The sequence below is a fragment of the Simochromis diagramma genome, unplaced genomic scaffold (assembly GCF_900408965.1).
Source record: "Simochromis diagramma unplaced genomic scaffold, fSimDia1.1 OVJJ01000304.1, whole genome shotgun sequence".
Taxonomy (NCBI): domain Eukaryota; kingdom Metazoa; phylum Chordata; class Actinopteri; order Cichliformes; family Cichlidae; genus Simochromis; species Simochromis diagramma.
Genome location: NW_024387030.1, coordinates 13,125,000 through 13,139,019, shown reverse-complemented (window position 1 = coordinate 13,139,019; position 14,020 = coordinate 13,125,000). Strand labels below are relative to the sequence as shown.

The 14,020-nt window shown below is 43.8% G+C and overlaps 1 protein-coding gene across 1 annotated transcript in view; it reads left to right on the top strand.

Annotated features, from left to right (window-relative positions):
- mnat1 (MNAT1 component of CDK activating kinase) overlaps positions 1-14,020 on the top strand; it is a 32,608-nt gene that overhangs the window by 15,237 nt on the left and 3,351 nt on the right. Inside the window, exon 8 of the mRNA XM_040041812.1 lies at positions 4,440-4,561. Within this exon, the coding sequence (XP_039897746.1) occupies positions 4,440-4,561 (122 nt within the window). The remainder of the gene's footprint in view (positions 1-4,439; positions 4,562-14,020) is intronic.

The window sequence follows — 14,020 nt, the reverse complement described above, 5'->3', positions numbered from 1 at the left end:
TAGTACTTTCAAAGTGATGTGACTTTTATCCTATAAAGTTACTTTAATGTTTACCTATATTTTTAGGTTTCAGGTGCAATTTTTCTACTTTTGGGTCTCTATGATGTCAGTAATTAGGATTATTATTATTTTTTTTTTTACCTTTATTTGTACAGGTAGTTCCACTGAGACTCAATGTGTCATTTACAAGCGACACCTACATCAGACAAACATATTAAAATTGCAACAATAAAATAGTCAACGCACAAATGTTTACACAGTCAAAAACAGGAACAAGTTCCCAGTGATAATTTGTACATCTTTTAAAGTCTGCAAGTCAAATCAGTATTCCATGTGTTCCATCATGTACTCAATGAAGACGGGGCAGAAAAGGCTCTGTAACATACACAGCTACTTTAGTAAAGTCCATTAATGAAACTACCCCCTAAAAACAACTCCCGCTAAATAAATACTTATGTGTAATGTTAAAGCACAATATCAGCCAGCACACCTGTTACCTGCATCAGTTAACGGATAGACACCTGCAACAGTTTTACTTGGAATTGGTTGTGGTACAACCGGATAATGTTGAGGTACAAATTCAGGGTAAGTTGAAGTACTCCCGTTGGCATGACGGTGATTTCCTCAAATCATCCTCCCCTGCGGTTTTATTAAGATTGATGGCCTCCAGAGTTTCACTTTAATGCCACAGGGGTATTATATGAGCCTTAAAACCAGTTACATGCTCAAACTTGTAATACACTGTGTTGTATAGGTAGGAGGATGGGCCTCCATAATGATAAAACCAGATGTTTATTTTGGCTCTTGCTGGGGCGTTGTTTCAATAGCCCCTTAGTCCCTCAGCCATTTCTGCTCTGCTGGGTCTGGCTGGGGGTCTCTCGCTCTCTCTCACTCTCTCGTTGTCTTTAACTGAAGGACTTAGAAAACAGCATTCATACTCTAAGTCACATTGACTTGATGTGCACATGATTAAAGCCTCAGCAGTGGTATTAGCTGTAGGAGAAATCAGTCCTGAGGGGTCACGGCTCTACATTATGGGCATTCATTCAGGTTTTTTTTCTCTTTCAAACCATTTTGTATGTACTACAAGTCATTCATTTACACATTTCTGTAAATATAATTGGAAGTCGCTATGTTTGCGTGGACATCTTTAAAGGCTGCTTTTGTGGGTGCTGATACATCTGTGCCAGTTTTCAAGATGCCCTTGCAGAGGAATGTAGAAGAAATTTCCCCAGAATGGGGGCTGGGTCTGTTGTGTCTGCCACTTAAAAAAAAAAAAGGTGGTCTGATTTACTGCTCTTCAGCCATCTGCAACTGCCAATTTGCTGCTCTTTCTTTACCACACCACCACTGAGGAGTTTTCTTCTTCTTCTGCTTCTCCTTCCACCTTCCCTTTGTCCCAGTGCATCTCCTTGAGTGCGCAGTAGGGGAGTTAAGCAGTGCTGAAAGTTTGAAAGAAGATGGATGAACAGTCTGAAAGAGTGCAAAAGAGAGTGAGAGTGACTGGGATTGCGTTCATTGGTCTGGATTTCATTAGCCTGTGGTCGGGCTCCTCTGCGTTGGATGAATGGATAGGATGGTATAACGGAGCACTGGTACCTCAGGGTCAAAGGTTGAAGGAAAACCATGGAGAAGTGTGTGCCTAGTGTTTTAAAGGAAACAGCGTTTAGACACTAGCAATGCAAATATATTATATTGTTTTCTACTTTACTCGCATATATTAGGAATTTACAGTTGACAATCTGGCCAAGAACAGATACCCAGCAGCTTTTTGGCATCCCTTACAGTCGAACAGTATCTCTTGTGATCCAAAGTATATATAAAAGATAGCTAGCTAGCTAGCTAGCTAGCTAGCTATCGAGATATATATCGATATATCGATATAGATAAGGACATCATAAGGAAATGTTTTGGTGTGATTTGATATTTAGCTTTCATAATTTCTTCTGTGGAAAAACCCACTTTTTAAAAAAATTTATTGCTGTTAATGTGCTGCAACTGCCGTTATCCCCGTTGCCACCCACACCTTCATGTGTAAACCACAGCTGAATGCAACAGGTTTAGACTCGTTCTGTTAAAATAATTGAAAGTTATTCTGGGAAGCAGGATTTTGTGAAACAGACGAGATCCATCTGTTTAACTTCCTATAGGTAAATGTAATATGGGGTGGGGGGTGGGGTTGTTTTTATTTTATTAACAGTTAGCCCATAATGAATTCAATATCTGGATTATTTTATGGATCGTAAGGGGAAAATGATGCTGGCCTAATGTGGTCGGAGGTGAATGAATGGTGGTTAAATAACTGTCAGGATAGATATATTTATTTTTGAAGTGTATTTTATAATAAGTTGCAGGGAATTTAAAAATTTAAATGCAAAATACACTACGTAGACAAAAGTCTTGGTCCACACCTCTTCATTTTTCAGTCCCATTGCCACATGTGTGTAAAAGTACGTAAAAAGAAGCCAATGCTGTGCTAACTCGGTATATGCAGAGCTTAAACCTCCTCTGCCATTAACATCAGCACAGAAACTGGACTGTGAGCTTCATGGCCGAGCACATCCTTTAGGTGTAATGTGAATGTGGCCAAGTATTTTTGTCCTAGAAAACATGATGCTGATGAGATATAGCATAATGATGATGATGATAATGAAAAGAAGAAGTATAATAATAATAATATGCAAAATGACAAACTTCTTGAATCTTGAAAAATAGATAAATAAAGCTGACGTTTATTTTAATGCTCTCATGGATTGTTGTACTCATCTGTTGTCTTTCTGTATTTCAATAACTGTTGTTACTTATCTCTCCTACTTTTCTTTTTGGTGAACATCTTTCAGTAGGGTTGCATTTATCGTTCTGCGCTGCTCTGAGTTGTCCGTTTTCAGCATTTAGGCGCGCGACAACATCCTGTTTATCTGTGCCAAGATGATGAGGTGGTGAAATATCAAAAACCTCTTTATTCAGAATTTCTGTGTAAAAGTTGCGTTGAGGCTGCTGCATCTCCAAACGCATGTACAGATTCTCAAATTCTTTCTGCTGCGTCTTTCTTAAGCTAAAAGACATAATCTTGTGCATGCCTGTCTGTTAATGTGACTGCATGCAGTTCAGACTTGCACTGTTGAATCTGATAGGTTTGTCATTCAGACATGAAGCGGACCAGTTCAGATGCTGTCAGATTAATGGGGGGGAAAAAGTGCACATATGAAAGCAGCTTTATTGGGACCTGGAAGGAAACTCTGCATGTGTTGTCATCTCATGTCTTTGGTGCTTTTGTAACTTCCAGCTCAGGTTTTGGTTGCTCTATTTCCCCCGTGTCTGCGCTCATATGGGCCAAAGCATGTGTGAAGGCAGGCAGTGTGAGGCCGCAGGGCACATGTTACTCGTTTAGTTTGGTTTTCATCGACTCCCCTCTGTGTTCTGTTGTTTATACTCCCCCCATTACTTTTTTTTTTTTTCTTCTTGGCTTTCTCTCTTATCTTTTTATCTCCCCTTTGTCTCTGAGGTCCTTCGCTGCACTCTAAAATAGTTCATGTTTGTTTAAACATCATCCTTTTTAATTCCAGGTTTGTTTCATGAATCAGGCTTGTCTTATGAGTCTCATTACTTTAATGCTGGAGAAAACATAGCGGTCGGATGCTGTGTGGAAATTCCCCTTTGATGGCAGAGCCCCAAATCGAACAATGCTTCAGTATCCCGAAGAAGTCTCGTATTTCTTACTCGATCTGCACGGTCAAGAGCATTAGGAACTGGAATAGTCTGACTGAAATTTCAGCTCAGAGTAATTATTGATTGGATTTAAAAAAAAAAAAATTAAACAACTTTTATAAGATTTACAAGCGTTTGTAATTTGAACATATTTCAGTCGGAGGCAGCTTTGATGGACATAGTTTTAGGTGAAACCACGCTAAAATAATCACAACTCAACCCACAAGCAAAGCATTTCCTCCACACTACATTTATACATTATCAGCCGATTTCTCTTTGGTGGTTTTATGGAGCAAGCCAATAGCCATTTTTGAACCAAAGTACATTTGCTTTGTTATCAGGAATTACATTTCGGCCGACCACAATTTTCCTGAACGATGTTCTCATCCTTTTTCTTTTTTTTTTTCTTTTTTTTTGGTGTCCTGTTCAGTTTCCGAAACTATTTGACTGCTAAAAACATGTTCAGTCACTGTCCTGCCTCAGTTTCTCCTCCAAACCGCCGCTGCCGGGGGAAAGTGAAAATGTTGTCAGACAGAACTTCTATTTCCAAACCAGTCTGTCAAGAACCAGTGGGTGCTAATGCTGCGGACTGATTGACTTTAACCATATTCCAAACAATTTTTGTGTGTTTGCGCCATAGCCATAAAGTTTCCAGGGTTGCACGACGCGCCGAGACAATGACGATTATTTCCCGTCTTGAATGACGTGCCTCTTTTGTGTTTTTCTTTCAGCGGCAGACGGTGTCTCTCCAGCCTGTTACCAAGATGGAGGACGTTCTTTACCACTACAGACCCCTCCAAGTTGAAACCTATGGACCCCCGGTGCCTGAACTGGAGCAGCTGGGCAGACTCGGGTACAGTTATTTACTCAGTCTCATTTAGTCTCAAGAACTCTGAAAATGTGGATTTTCTTTAAGTTCTTGGGAAATTTCCTGGAAAGCATTAAGCAATATGGCCGTATGGTATGAATAAAGATAAAGTTATGTCATAGTCGAAATTGTTCAAATATACAAGATGAATTTATTACCAGTTTATACACAGAATACTGCTGGATTATTGTTTCTAAAATAGAAGTAATGAATTAAAAATGTTTTCAGGAATGATCCCATCAATTTATAGTTCCATGTCAGTTACAGGAAATTACAGGAAATATTGGGAAGGAAAAAGTATTTGCAATTCATTTAAATTATTATGTTTGAAAAGGTTTTGTTGTAGGTGTAGTGAGTAGCTGCCAGATGAAAGGTCTGCTTGGAAAATCTTGACTCTCTTCTGATTAACTGGGAGAGTGAAAGCAAAGTGAGGGCGGGGAAGGGAGGAGGGAAAGGGAATAACAGCCATCACCCTGCCACAAGCCGCCACAGTGCATCTGCAGGAGCGTCCATTAACACACAGGAAGTGCTTTCCCCCGACGGCCCCTTTGGGCCAATCAATCCACGACGCCATTGGTCCACTCTTCACCGAATGTAAGCTATCTATCAGCCAACCCAGCGCCCAGCCGTCTGCACTGCAACTGGCTGGCACTATAGCCTGCCCACACGTTGAGGGCGGCCTGTGTTTATTGGGTGACAGAAGCAAAGTGGGGTTATAGCTTTTTAATTTCAGGGGCAAGCTCAGTGCTTCACTCTAGCAGTAACTTTAATTTGGCTGAGATGTGCATATTAAAGTATAATGTCAGCGTGTTTAGGATAAAGGATTTCTAGTTTTGTTGTTCCTTTTTTGTTCAGGAAAAAGTTGCCATTGACTTTTGTTGCACAATCACCTGGAAAAGCACACGCTGAAGGTGAAACGTTTCAGGAGAGTTTAAGCTGAATAACTGCTGCTTGTTTACATTATGTATTCAGTGAAGTGCTGAGGTTCTACTTCTTTTGGCCAGGCTAATCAATATGCAGATGAAACACATCTCACAATTTTTGCTGCATGCTGGAGCTCAGAGGAAGGAGGAAAAGCAGCCCCACCTCCCCTAGTGTCAGCAGTTCAGGGGTCCAGGAGGACCGATGCTGGAGAGGAAGGACTCTGCCACAGAGATAAATGAGGCTCTGTTCAGTTCAGTGAAGAACACAAGTCCCTTTGGTGCAGGCTGCAGGCAGCGACACAGACAGCCCCCTACAGACAAACCACAACTCCCAAGATGCAATGTGCTGTTAAGTAAAAGAAGGGAATAGTGCTGACATTTCTGCGCTGCTGGCAGTTTGTGATTCAGCTAAGTTGGAGATTTTGCGACGTACATAGACGATCAAGCCTGTATACACACGCGCCCACAGGGTGCCCCGTAAATGTGCTGTAGGCTTTATGTCACACACACTCACCTTTTGTTATTGGAGTCCCGGCCTTTTGGCCACAGTGGAACTCGTGTGATGTGGTAAATATTCACAAGTGTGCGTGCACAAGAGAGGGAATGCAGACAGCGTCGAGAGAGTGAAAAGTGAGTCCCCTGTGTAGAGCGTTGGACTACAGCTCCAGTCCTATGACCTGTGAAGGGAATTTGCTTTAATGTGTGACGAGATGTGGATGTGCCTGAGTGTGGATGAGGTAGAAGGGCCTGTGAAGGCGGCAGGTACTTATTTTAAAACACGGCTGTTTGTCTTGGTCAAGGCTCACTGTGACAGCAGTTCCACTGGTGATTTGTCTTGGACACAGCCATCGAGTAAAACTGGAGGATCGAGCTTATACACACACACCCCCCTCCCTGGTGGCCCCGGGGCCTCCAGGGCCCGTCTTTTGCACAGGATGTCCAGTCAACACAGGACTGAGTGGAGCCATGCCTTTTTTATGTCAACTTGCTCTTTTCTTCTGCACCACATACCCCCCACCCCCCTTCTGAGTGTCTGTCTTTTTCGTCTTGTCCCTTTGCCCCCCAAAGAAACCGCAGGAGCGCAGCACGCCTGCCAGGAAAAAGAAAAGCCACACCTCTTTCACAGTGTCTCCTTCTCTGTCAGCTGTACCTGAATAAATATGAGTTGAAGTGGACTCTTATATTAAAGACAGCTGCCTGGTTATAGGATGCATGTTCAGGGGGCTCCAAAAGTGCCCATTCAGCTTCCACCTCAGCATCTACCCTCTCCGCTCACATATACATATGCTCACATCTACAAACGCTCCTGTCCTGACGTGCATAGGTGTGTTTGATTTGCCACGGAGGATGTGACCCCCCACTGTGTGAGGTTTTCTATAATGGCAGTATAGAGCTGCCCATCTCTTTGACTGGCACATACCCAGAGCTGTGCGTGAGCTGTCGGAGTTATGAGTAGACTGTGAATGTAACGCTACAGCCTGTACTCCAAATGTCCTGCCATGGCTCCTTGCTTTTATGTTGAACAGTAAAAGCCTTTAATAAACAAAATCAAAGTAAAAGTAAATACCGCTTTGGAGACACAAACAGTAACATATGATGTTTACGTTGACATGGCTGCGATATGAATCCCAGCACACAGCACTGTGGGACTCGAGTAGTAGCTGTTAAACTCGTGCCGCCAGCTGACAGCCATAACCTTCAAACAAATGGATACATCACAATACACAGCACCTCAAAGACACGTTTACATTACACTTACAATAAGTTTTTGTGCATGAGCTCTTGGAGGCAAATGCTGGGGGTTCCAAAATAAAAAAATATTCTATTTTTGTTTTGCGTATGTAGATGAGCATCTGGATCTGAGTTTGTTCTCTACCAGAATACTTTTTAAGCGCTGACTGTGCAGGCGATGAAAGACTGACTGGGATCTTGGACAAGGACAAATCATATGGGGGGAAAAATAGGGGAAAGAGAAATTGGCTGCGGAGCGCTGAAAAAATGTGACTCAAACCTCAAGTGCTGACAATGAAAGCAATCCAGAACAGTTGTTTGTGTTGGCACAGGGTGCCCTGAAATTAGCCCATCTTTCTCTGACAGAGGTTGCTCAATGCGCTCCGCCAAATGCCAGTGTGTATAATATTTTGAAGTTTTGCCTCCTCCCCCACTCCGCATTGCTTTCTATAATTGGTGGAAAAAGTGAGGTTTTTCTCTGGGAGTGCTTGTCAGGCGTCCGTCTCTTGTCGGTGGGGAGAAGGGGAGCAGCTGAATGGACGGAGTGTTTAGTCTAGCGCTCCTCTCCTGGGGATGCACTTCTCTGCACAAGGAAGCAGTCCAAGGACCACTCTGTCTGAAGGGTTAAATAGGCTTAGGTAGTTTGCTGTGACCTTCATTCATTAACGAAGACAATCAATCAGTTTTGTCTCCTGAACACTCAAGTTTGAAGTAGATCAATGTTCTCATGGACATACAGTTGCAGGAAGAAGTTCGAGCCTCATTTTGAAATTGCCAGGATTTCTAAATTAGCAGCTAATAAAATGTATCCCGATCCCCACCAAAGTCACAATTACAGACAATTTGATTAAACTAATAACACTCAAAGCCTTTTTCAGACATGCGATACGTAGCTTTGGTGGCTTCTCCGAGCATTTTGTCATTTAGACACTTTGAAGTTAATATGCATGACCGCTTCAGTAACACAGAGAGAGCCATGATACATGAGCAGTATTCACTACACACACTAGATGTACCCCAGCTTTTACAGGGTCACTGTTGTGCTAGCCACTGTAGATAATACAGTCCTGCACTAGTTCATCCAAATCTTATGCTTGTTGACTAATCAGACTTTATATCTGACCTATTAAGACTTCTAAAGTATCCATCAGGCACGCATGTTAAATTAATTGGTGATTCTAAATTGACTCTGGCAGATAAATTGCTTAAAAGTCCATTTTAAAAAGCGCTATATGAATGTATGGATAATAGTAGCTTGTAAGTCACACTTGATTATACTTTTCATATGTTTACTGAAAACATTAAGTAATCACTTAGTGTGTGGGTTATAAAAAGTAAGTAAACCTTTTGAACATAATAGCATGTAACACCTCACTCAGGAGCCTCTGTCAGGAATTTCCTGTAGCACAAGCGTATTTTGCACCGTTCCTCCCTCTAAAACTGTTTCAGTTCATCAACATTTCTAGGAATTCTTCCTCAGACCACCCCCCCCTTCAGGTTTAACCACATTTTCTTTTTTTCTTGGCTTGTGTGCTTTGGTTCATCGTTGTCGTGTTGCGTTTACCAACCTGGCTGCTGCCCTGACGTTCTCCTCTAAAACTTTTGTGATTCAGTTTTGAATTCATTTTTCCCTCAGTGATTGCAAAAGGTTTAGACTCCAAGGTAACAAAGAGATAAAACTCGATGCTCCTTCCAACGTGCGGAAATAGTTTGGTGCATTTTTATTTTTTCAAAGCAGATTAATGTTTGTCACACCAGTACATTGTCCCATGAGTACTGTGGAGTATCTGGGTGGTCTGTGCTGCTCTAAAAAAAAAAACCCCAAACAAAAACTTGCAGTTTTTTTTGGGGGGGGGTTAAATAAAAACACAGTGAACATAGATTTTTGGCGGGTTTTAAAGTGTCTAGCCGGGACCGTGAATTATTACTCCTCGTTTGAATAAAGAAATGAATAGTATAGCTGTTTGCTGAGAATGTGTTTGTACATAACTGTCTCTTAGCTGAAGCTCAGATCACATTTTATGAGTAATCAATGCAGAAATCCTGGTAATTACACAGGGTTCATGAGCCTTTTCTTGTAACTGCATAGATACACTTGGACACAGAGCAGTAATACATAAATCACTTGTGCACACACACAGAGACTAGCTATGTTTAACATGTACTTAAAGGATGCCTGCTCACTGTTCTGGTTGGAAGCCAGGGGTTAATGGCTCTCTGAGTGATGCTCTCCTTCTGCCTGTGTTCTTTAGCTTTCCACCCATCCCTTGGCGTCTGCGTGTTTATTTGAATAGTGTGTGCATCTGTTTGTTTGTTTGTGTGTTGACTTATACTGCATGTTAAGTGCTTTGGTGGGAGTGAGATATCCAGGATAGTCAATGGTGCCATCACAGCTCTCAGTTACCGGCAGCCAGCTTCTCTAGCCTCTCCCTGCTTGGTTGGCCTGACTCCAGGTCTGAACTCTCCATCTTTCCAGCTCTGGCCTCACTGGCCAAGAGCACAAGCAGTGACCCTGGATTTGGCTCTGGAAGTTAGCAGGGACCACTAAACATGGTCCATAGAGTGCTTTTGAATCCATTTCTGCCATCGCTAAATTAGAGAATATGAGGTTTACATTGCATACAAATCATTCTTTTCCTTTCCCTGCTTTCCTTTCTCACTCTGCGATGAAAGTGCAAGTCAGCCATGATATTTTTCTTTTTCTCTCAATATGCAGAGGCGAGGCGCTCCAGAGGAATCTGTAGAAACAGCCATGAATAGCTTTACCATGTAACCCAGATTCTCTGAGCCCTGCAAGGCATATATCCATCTGATGGGTCAGGAAGGGCCAGGGGGTGGGGTCAGAGGTCACTGACCGTGGGGGACTGAGGTGCAGCACCAGGATGTCAGGGTGCTGAGACTGACAGGAGGAGAATGATGGCACCTTGGAGAGACTCTCGTATGCTGGGCCACAAATAGTCATAGACTCTCACACTCTCTCCCACACAAACACAGCTTTGATGCTTTAAGTTATGAGCCGGAGAGTGAGGCACCGGTGAGTGTGACCTCAGATGAACTCTTTCGAGAGCAGTGGGCTTTGATCTACTTTTACTACTATTAGATAATGTCTCAAGGCCCATATTTTGCTCTCACTGCGCCAATTACAATATTCTCTGACGCTGCCAAACAATACCGTTTATGGGAAACGGTTTATTTTGCTCTTGCATAACAGTGGGACTGTTTCTCAAATACCTTGGAGTTGTCACCATAACATAAAAGTGGACCTGGTTTCCCAGAGATCTGATATCCTCTATTCTCCTATACGACACAGTCAATGCACGTGCCATTGTCTTGTTACTAGATCCAGCATTGCTAGTAACGATATAGTTCAATGAAGTGCTTCAACGACCGTTCAAGTGTTTCTACAGCTTAGATCTGATAGCTTGACTGCAGCCATGAGACACAGATTTAAAATTTGCATAACCAAAAGAGAGTATAAAAGTGTGGGAGCCTGAGGCCAGCTATTTGACTTGCAAACCTGTCTGTGTCAACAGAATGCCCCATCTTTATTTAGAGCACATATCCACCACCTTACTTAGAGTCTAAGTTCCTTGCGCACACAGATGCGTACACTTCTTGTTACTAACTATATCAGAAACTGAGTGGAGTGTGGCCACCGTCTGATTCACCACCAGCCAACACCCAGACCATTATCCTGTCTGCCTCAGTAAACAGACCATTAACAGACAGAGCTGGAGGAGGCCACATCACTATTGTTTTCCCTCCCATAGATCTGTGCAAATATTGATTTTCTCTTGAAGTATGAGGCAAAATAAGCATGCACTGTAGTTGACTAGAAGCTTTTTAGTTGCGGGTGAGTCATTTCTGACCCAAAGAGCGGGCGGAAACGGAGGGAGCGTAACAGAACGACCGAAGGGGGAGGTCCGTTTGTCTAGTGTGTATTCTGGTCATTCGAAAGGGGCCTGCTTTTAGTGTTATTGTTTCCCCTCTGGAGGCAGACCAGCAGTCTCCTTGTGAGATCAAGCCAGGCCAGGCCCAGTCAGGCTGCTCGCTGCCAGCAAAGGAGACAACGACAAGCAGGGAACTCCAAGGATAACAGCCTCTCTTGCTTTCAGATTTATTTGTATCACAGCCTAGCGGCGGCAGGGTCAACACCCAGTGGAGGGTGAGGTGATGTCTCCTGCCTATTTTAACACACTGATCTCTGTAGTGGTTTGCATCCATGCACTGTCTAGAGTTACACGCTTTGATTTTGAGTCTGATGGGGCTCATAACTATGCATACACACAGACTGACTGGAATTCTGCGCCTCTCCTCTGCTCTTCATCCCTGGGGCAAAGGGTCCAGTAATGTACAGGGGGATTAACTGGCTCATTTTTCCCTCTTAAGAGCTGGAGAAACAAAACAAACTCCTGTCATGTGGGGCTTAGCTGTGGGGACTTGCCACACACACCTCAGGGGAGGAGGTACTTCTCCACTGTGACGTATGAATTAAACCCTCCTCCTGTGGTACCTTTCCTTTTCCTTTTTTTCCTTCTGTCTCTCCCTCTTTATTATTTTCTTGTTTTTCTTCCTAATTGAAATCCTCTTTGCCTTTTTACCAGTGCCTCAGGGTCTTTTGTAACTGATAACTGCATACGAGACCGCACCCCCCATGGGAAAAGGCTTTTCTTCCTCTGTGTGTCAGTGATCTATCCGCTGAATGTTACATCCAACTGTCAAGGCTCCTTTTGCTCTGTGTATGGGTGTGTCTTGTGCTAGCAGCCATTCACTGGTCAGCATATGTGCTTCCATTGTGTACAGCCCCATTTGGTTAACGATGACACTGATGTCATGTCATTATCCTCCCCTCTCCCTCTTTCTTCTTCTAAGCTTTCCAGGGGGCAAAGTTATCAAGTGGCAGCTCGGGAGACAAAAGAAAGATGCTCTGTGTGTGTGTGTGTGTGTGTGTGTGTGTGTGTGTGTGTGTGTGTGTGTGTGTGTGATGCTTATACACTTCTCAAGGCTGCTGCAATTAATTGTGAAGGTGGCGGCCTAGCCAGTCAGCCAGCCTCTATTGCCCCCATCAGGTTGGATATAGGAGGTGCAGGGCCAAGATCTAAGAGCTCAAGATGAGTCGTGACAGGTGATGGCTTAGTCCAGGAAGTGTGGCTGAATTTGGGCAGAAGTTGCACTATCTGCTTTTATGGTGGCCACCTCAGCAATGCTGCCCTTCATAATGAAAACAAGCGCACCTCTTAATTATCACTGATAGCAACAAGCTGCCTTCTCGAGGACAGGCTGTCAGTCACTCCACACGAGAATGTATTTCTATAAGCGTTAATGTCAAGTGTCACCCAAAGCTTCTGTTAACACTCTAAACATGGTCTCTCCTTAAGAAAGTAAGTGTTAGCAATACTCGCCTCCCTCTCCTCCTCTCTTGTGGGATGCAGAGACTATCAGTGGTGATGATAAGACGCATGATAATGGATAAGGGGTTTGTATGCGTCTGAGGATATGACGTAACCGCACTGAGCCCCCCTCAGACACACTCACGGAGCACAACTTGAGATAATCTGGTAGACGGTGGATGGAATAATGGCCGAGGATCTCACTCACACACACTTGCATGTCCCAGAGGAAGCCGCATTCAATGGAAAAGAGTGTGACCTATGACCCACAGTGATGAAAGACTGCTGTTGACAGATATAGTATACCTGTGAGAGTTCTCTGTGTTTGGCTTGTCTGCGGGGGTTTTGTTTCTTAGGCCACAGCCTGGACCAATTCACACATTCTCCTCTGGTTTAAAAACTCTGCTCCAACGGTTCGCTTTCGGTATCGATACAAACAGCTCTGCCGTTGGATAAACATGTATTCAAGCACATGTGAATCGTGTTGATGCGTACACGGGGGGCATGAGCACGCATCGCACATCCACACAATGCGCTCAGTGTGCTGTGTGTCTCTCTCACAGGGGTACATTTTCTCTCAGGGCAGAGTGTAGGGAAGGAGGGGCAGATTGAGCAGCAGTGCTGTGAGTGAAACCGGAGCTGCCTGAGGAATGCAGGGGGTGTTTTGGGAGGACTGGAGAGTGGAGTTTAGTGGGTGAAGGTGGAGGTGGGGGGGGGGGGGGGTGACTCGAGGGGTTGGATGGGTGATTAGGGGGTGACAGCTGAGTGCTGACCCCTCTATAATGACAAATCATCTGGCAGGTGTGTGGTTCTGTACAACCCCCCCCCCCTTACCCACCCAAACTCCCATCATTCCCAGGCCAGGAATCCTCAACTGCTGCTGCCGGAGCAAAGCGCTAAAGGAAGACTTCCGGACATTCACACCGTCGCCCTGCAGACTCATGACTTGTCTTTTAGAAGCAGTAGCCTGCCCCGTGCCTGTCCGCTGCCCTCTTTGTGTATTCAACACACAAAGTTTAAGCTCCATCTCTTTAATAAACATAGCTAATGAGGCTCCAGTCCTTGGAGCAAGACGGGGTAGAGTTTATTGATTTATCTGTAGATGTTTTTTTTTTTTTTCCCCCCCTTCCAGTGTCGGTTCAGCTGAATACAGAGTTTATCTCCCGGGCAGCCTGAAAGTCATTGTACCCTGTTTGGGCCGTGATTCACGTTGACGACAGGCTAAATCCAGAAAGCGTCTGATCTTTGGTGCTGTAAAAACAAGTGGTGACCCCGGATCAGCGATAGGTCTGTAAAATCAGACAGGTGTCAGTCTGAGCTCTGCTCTCAGGTCAGTAGTGTAGGAAGAAGTCAAGACTTGAGAATTTCATGTATGTAGGAGCCTGTTTCGCTCCTTAAAC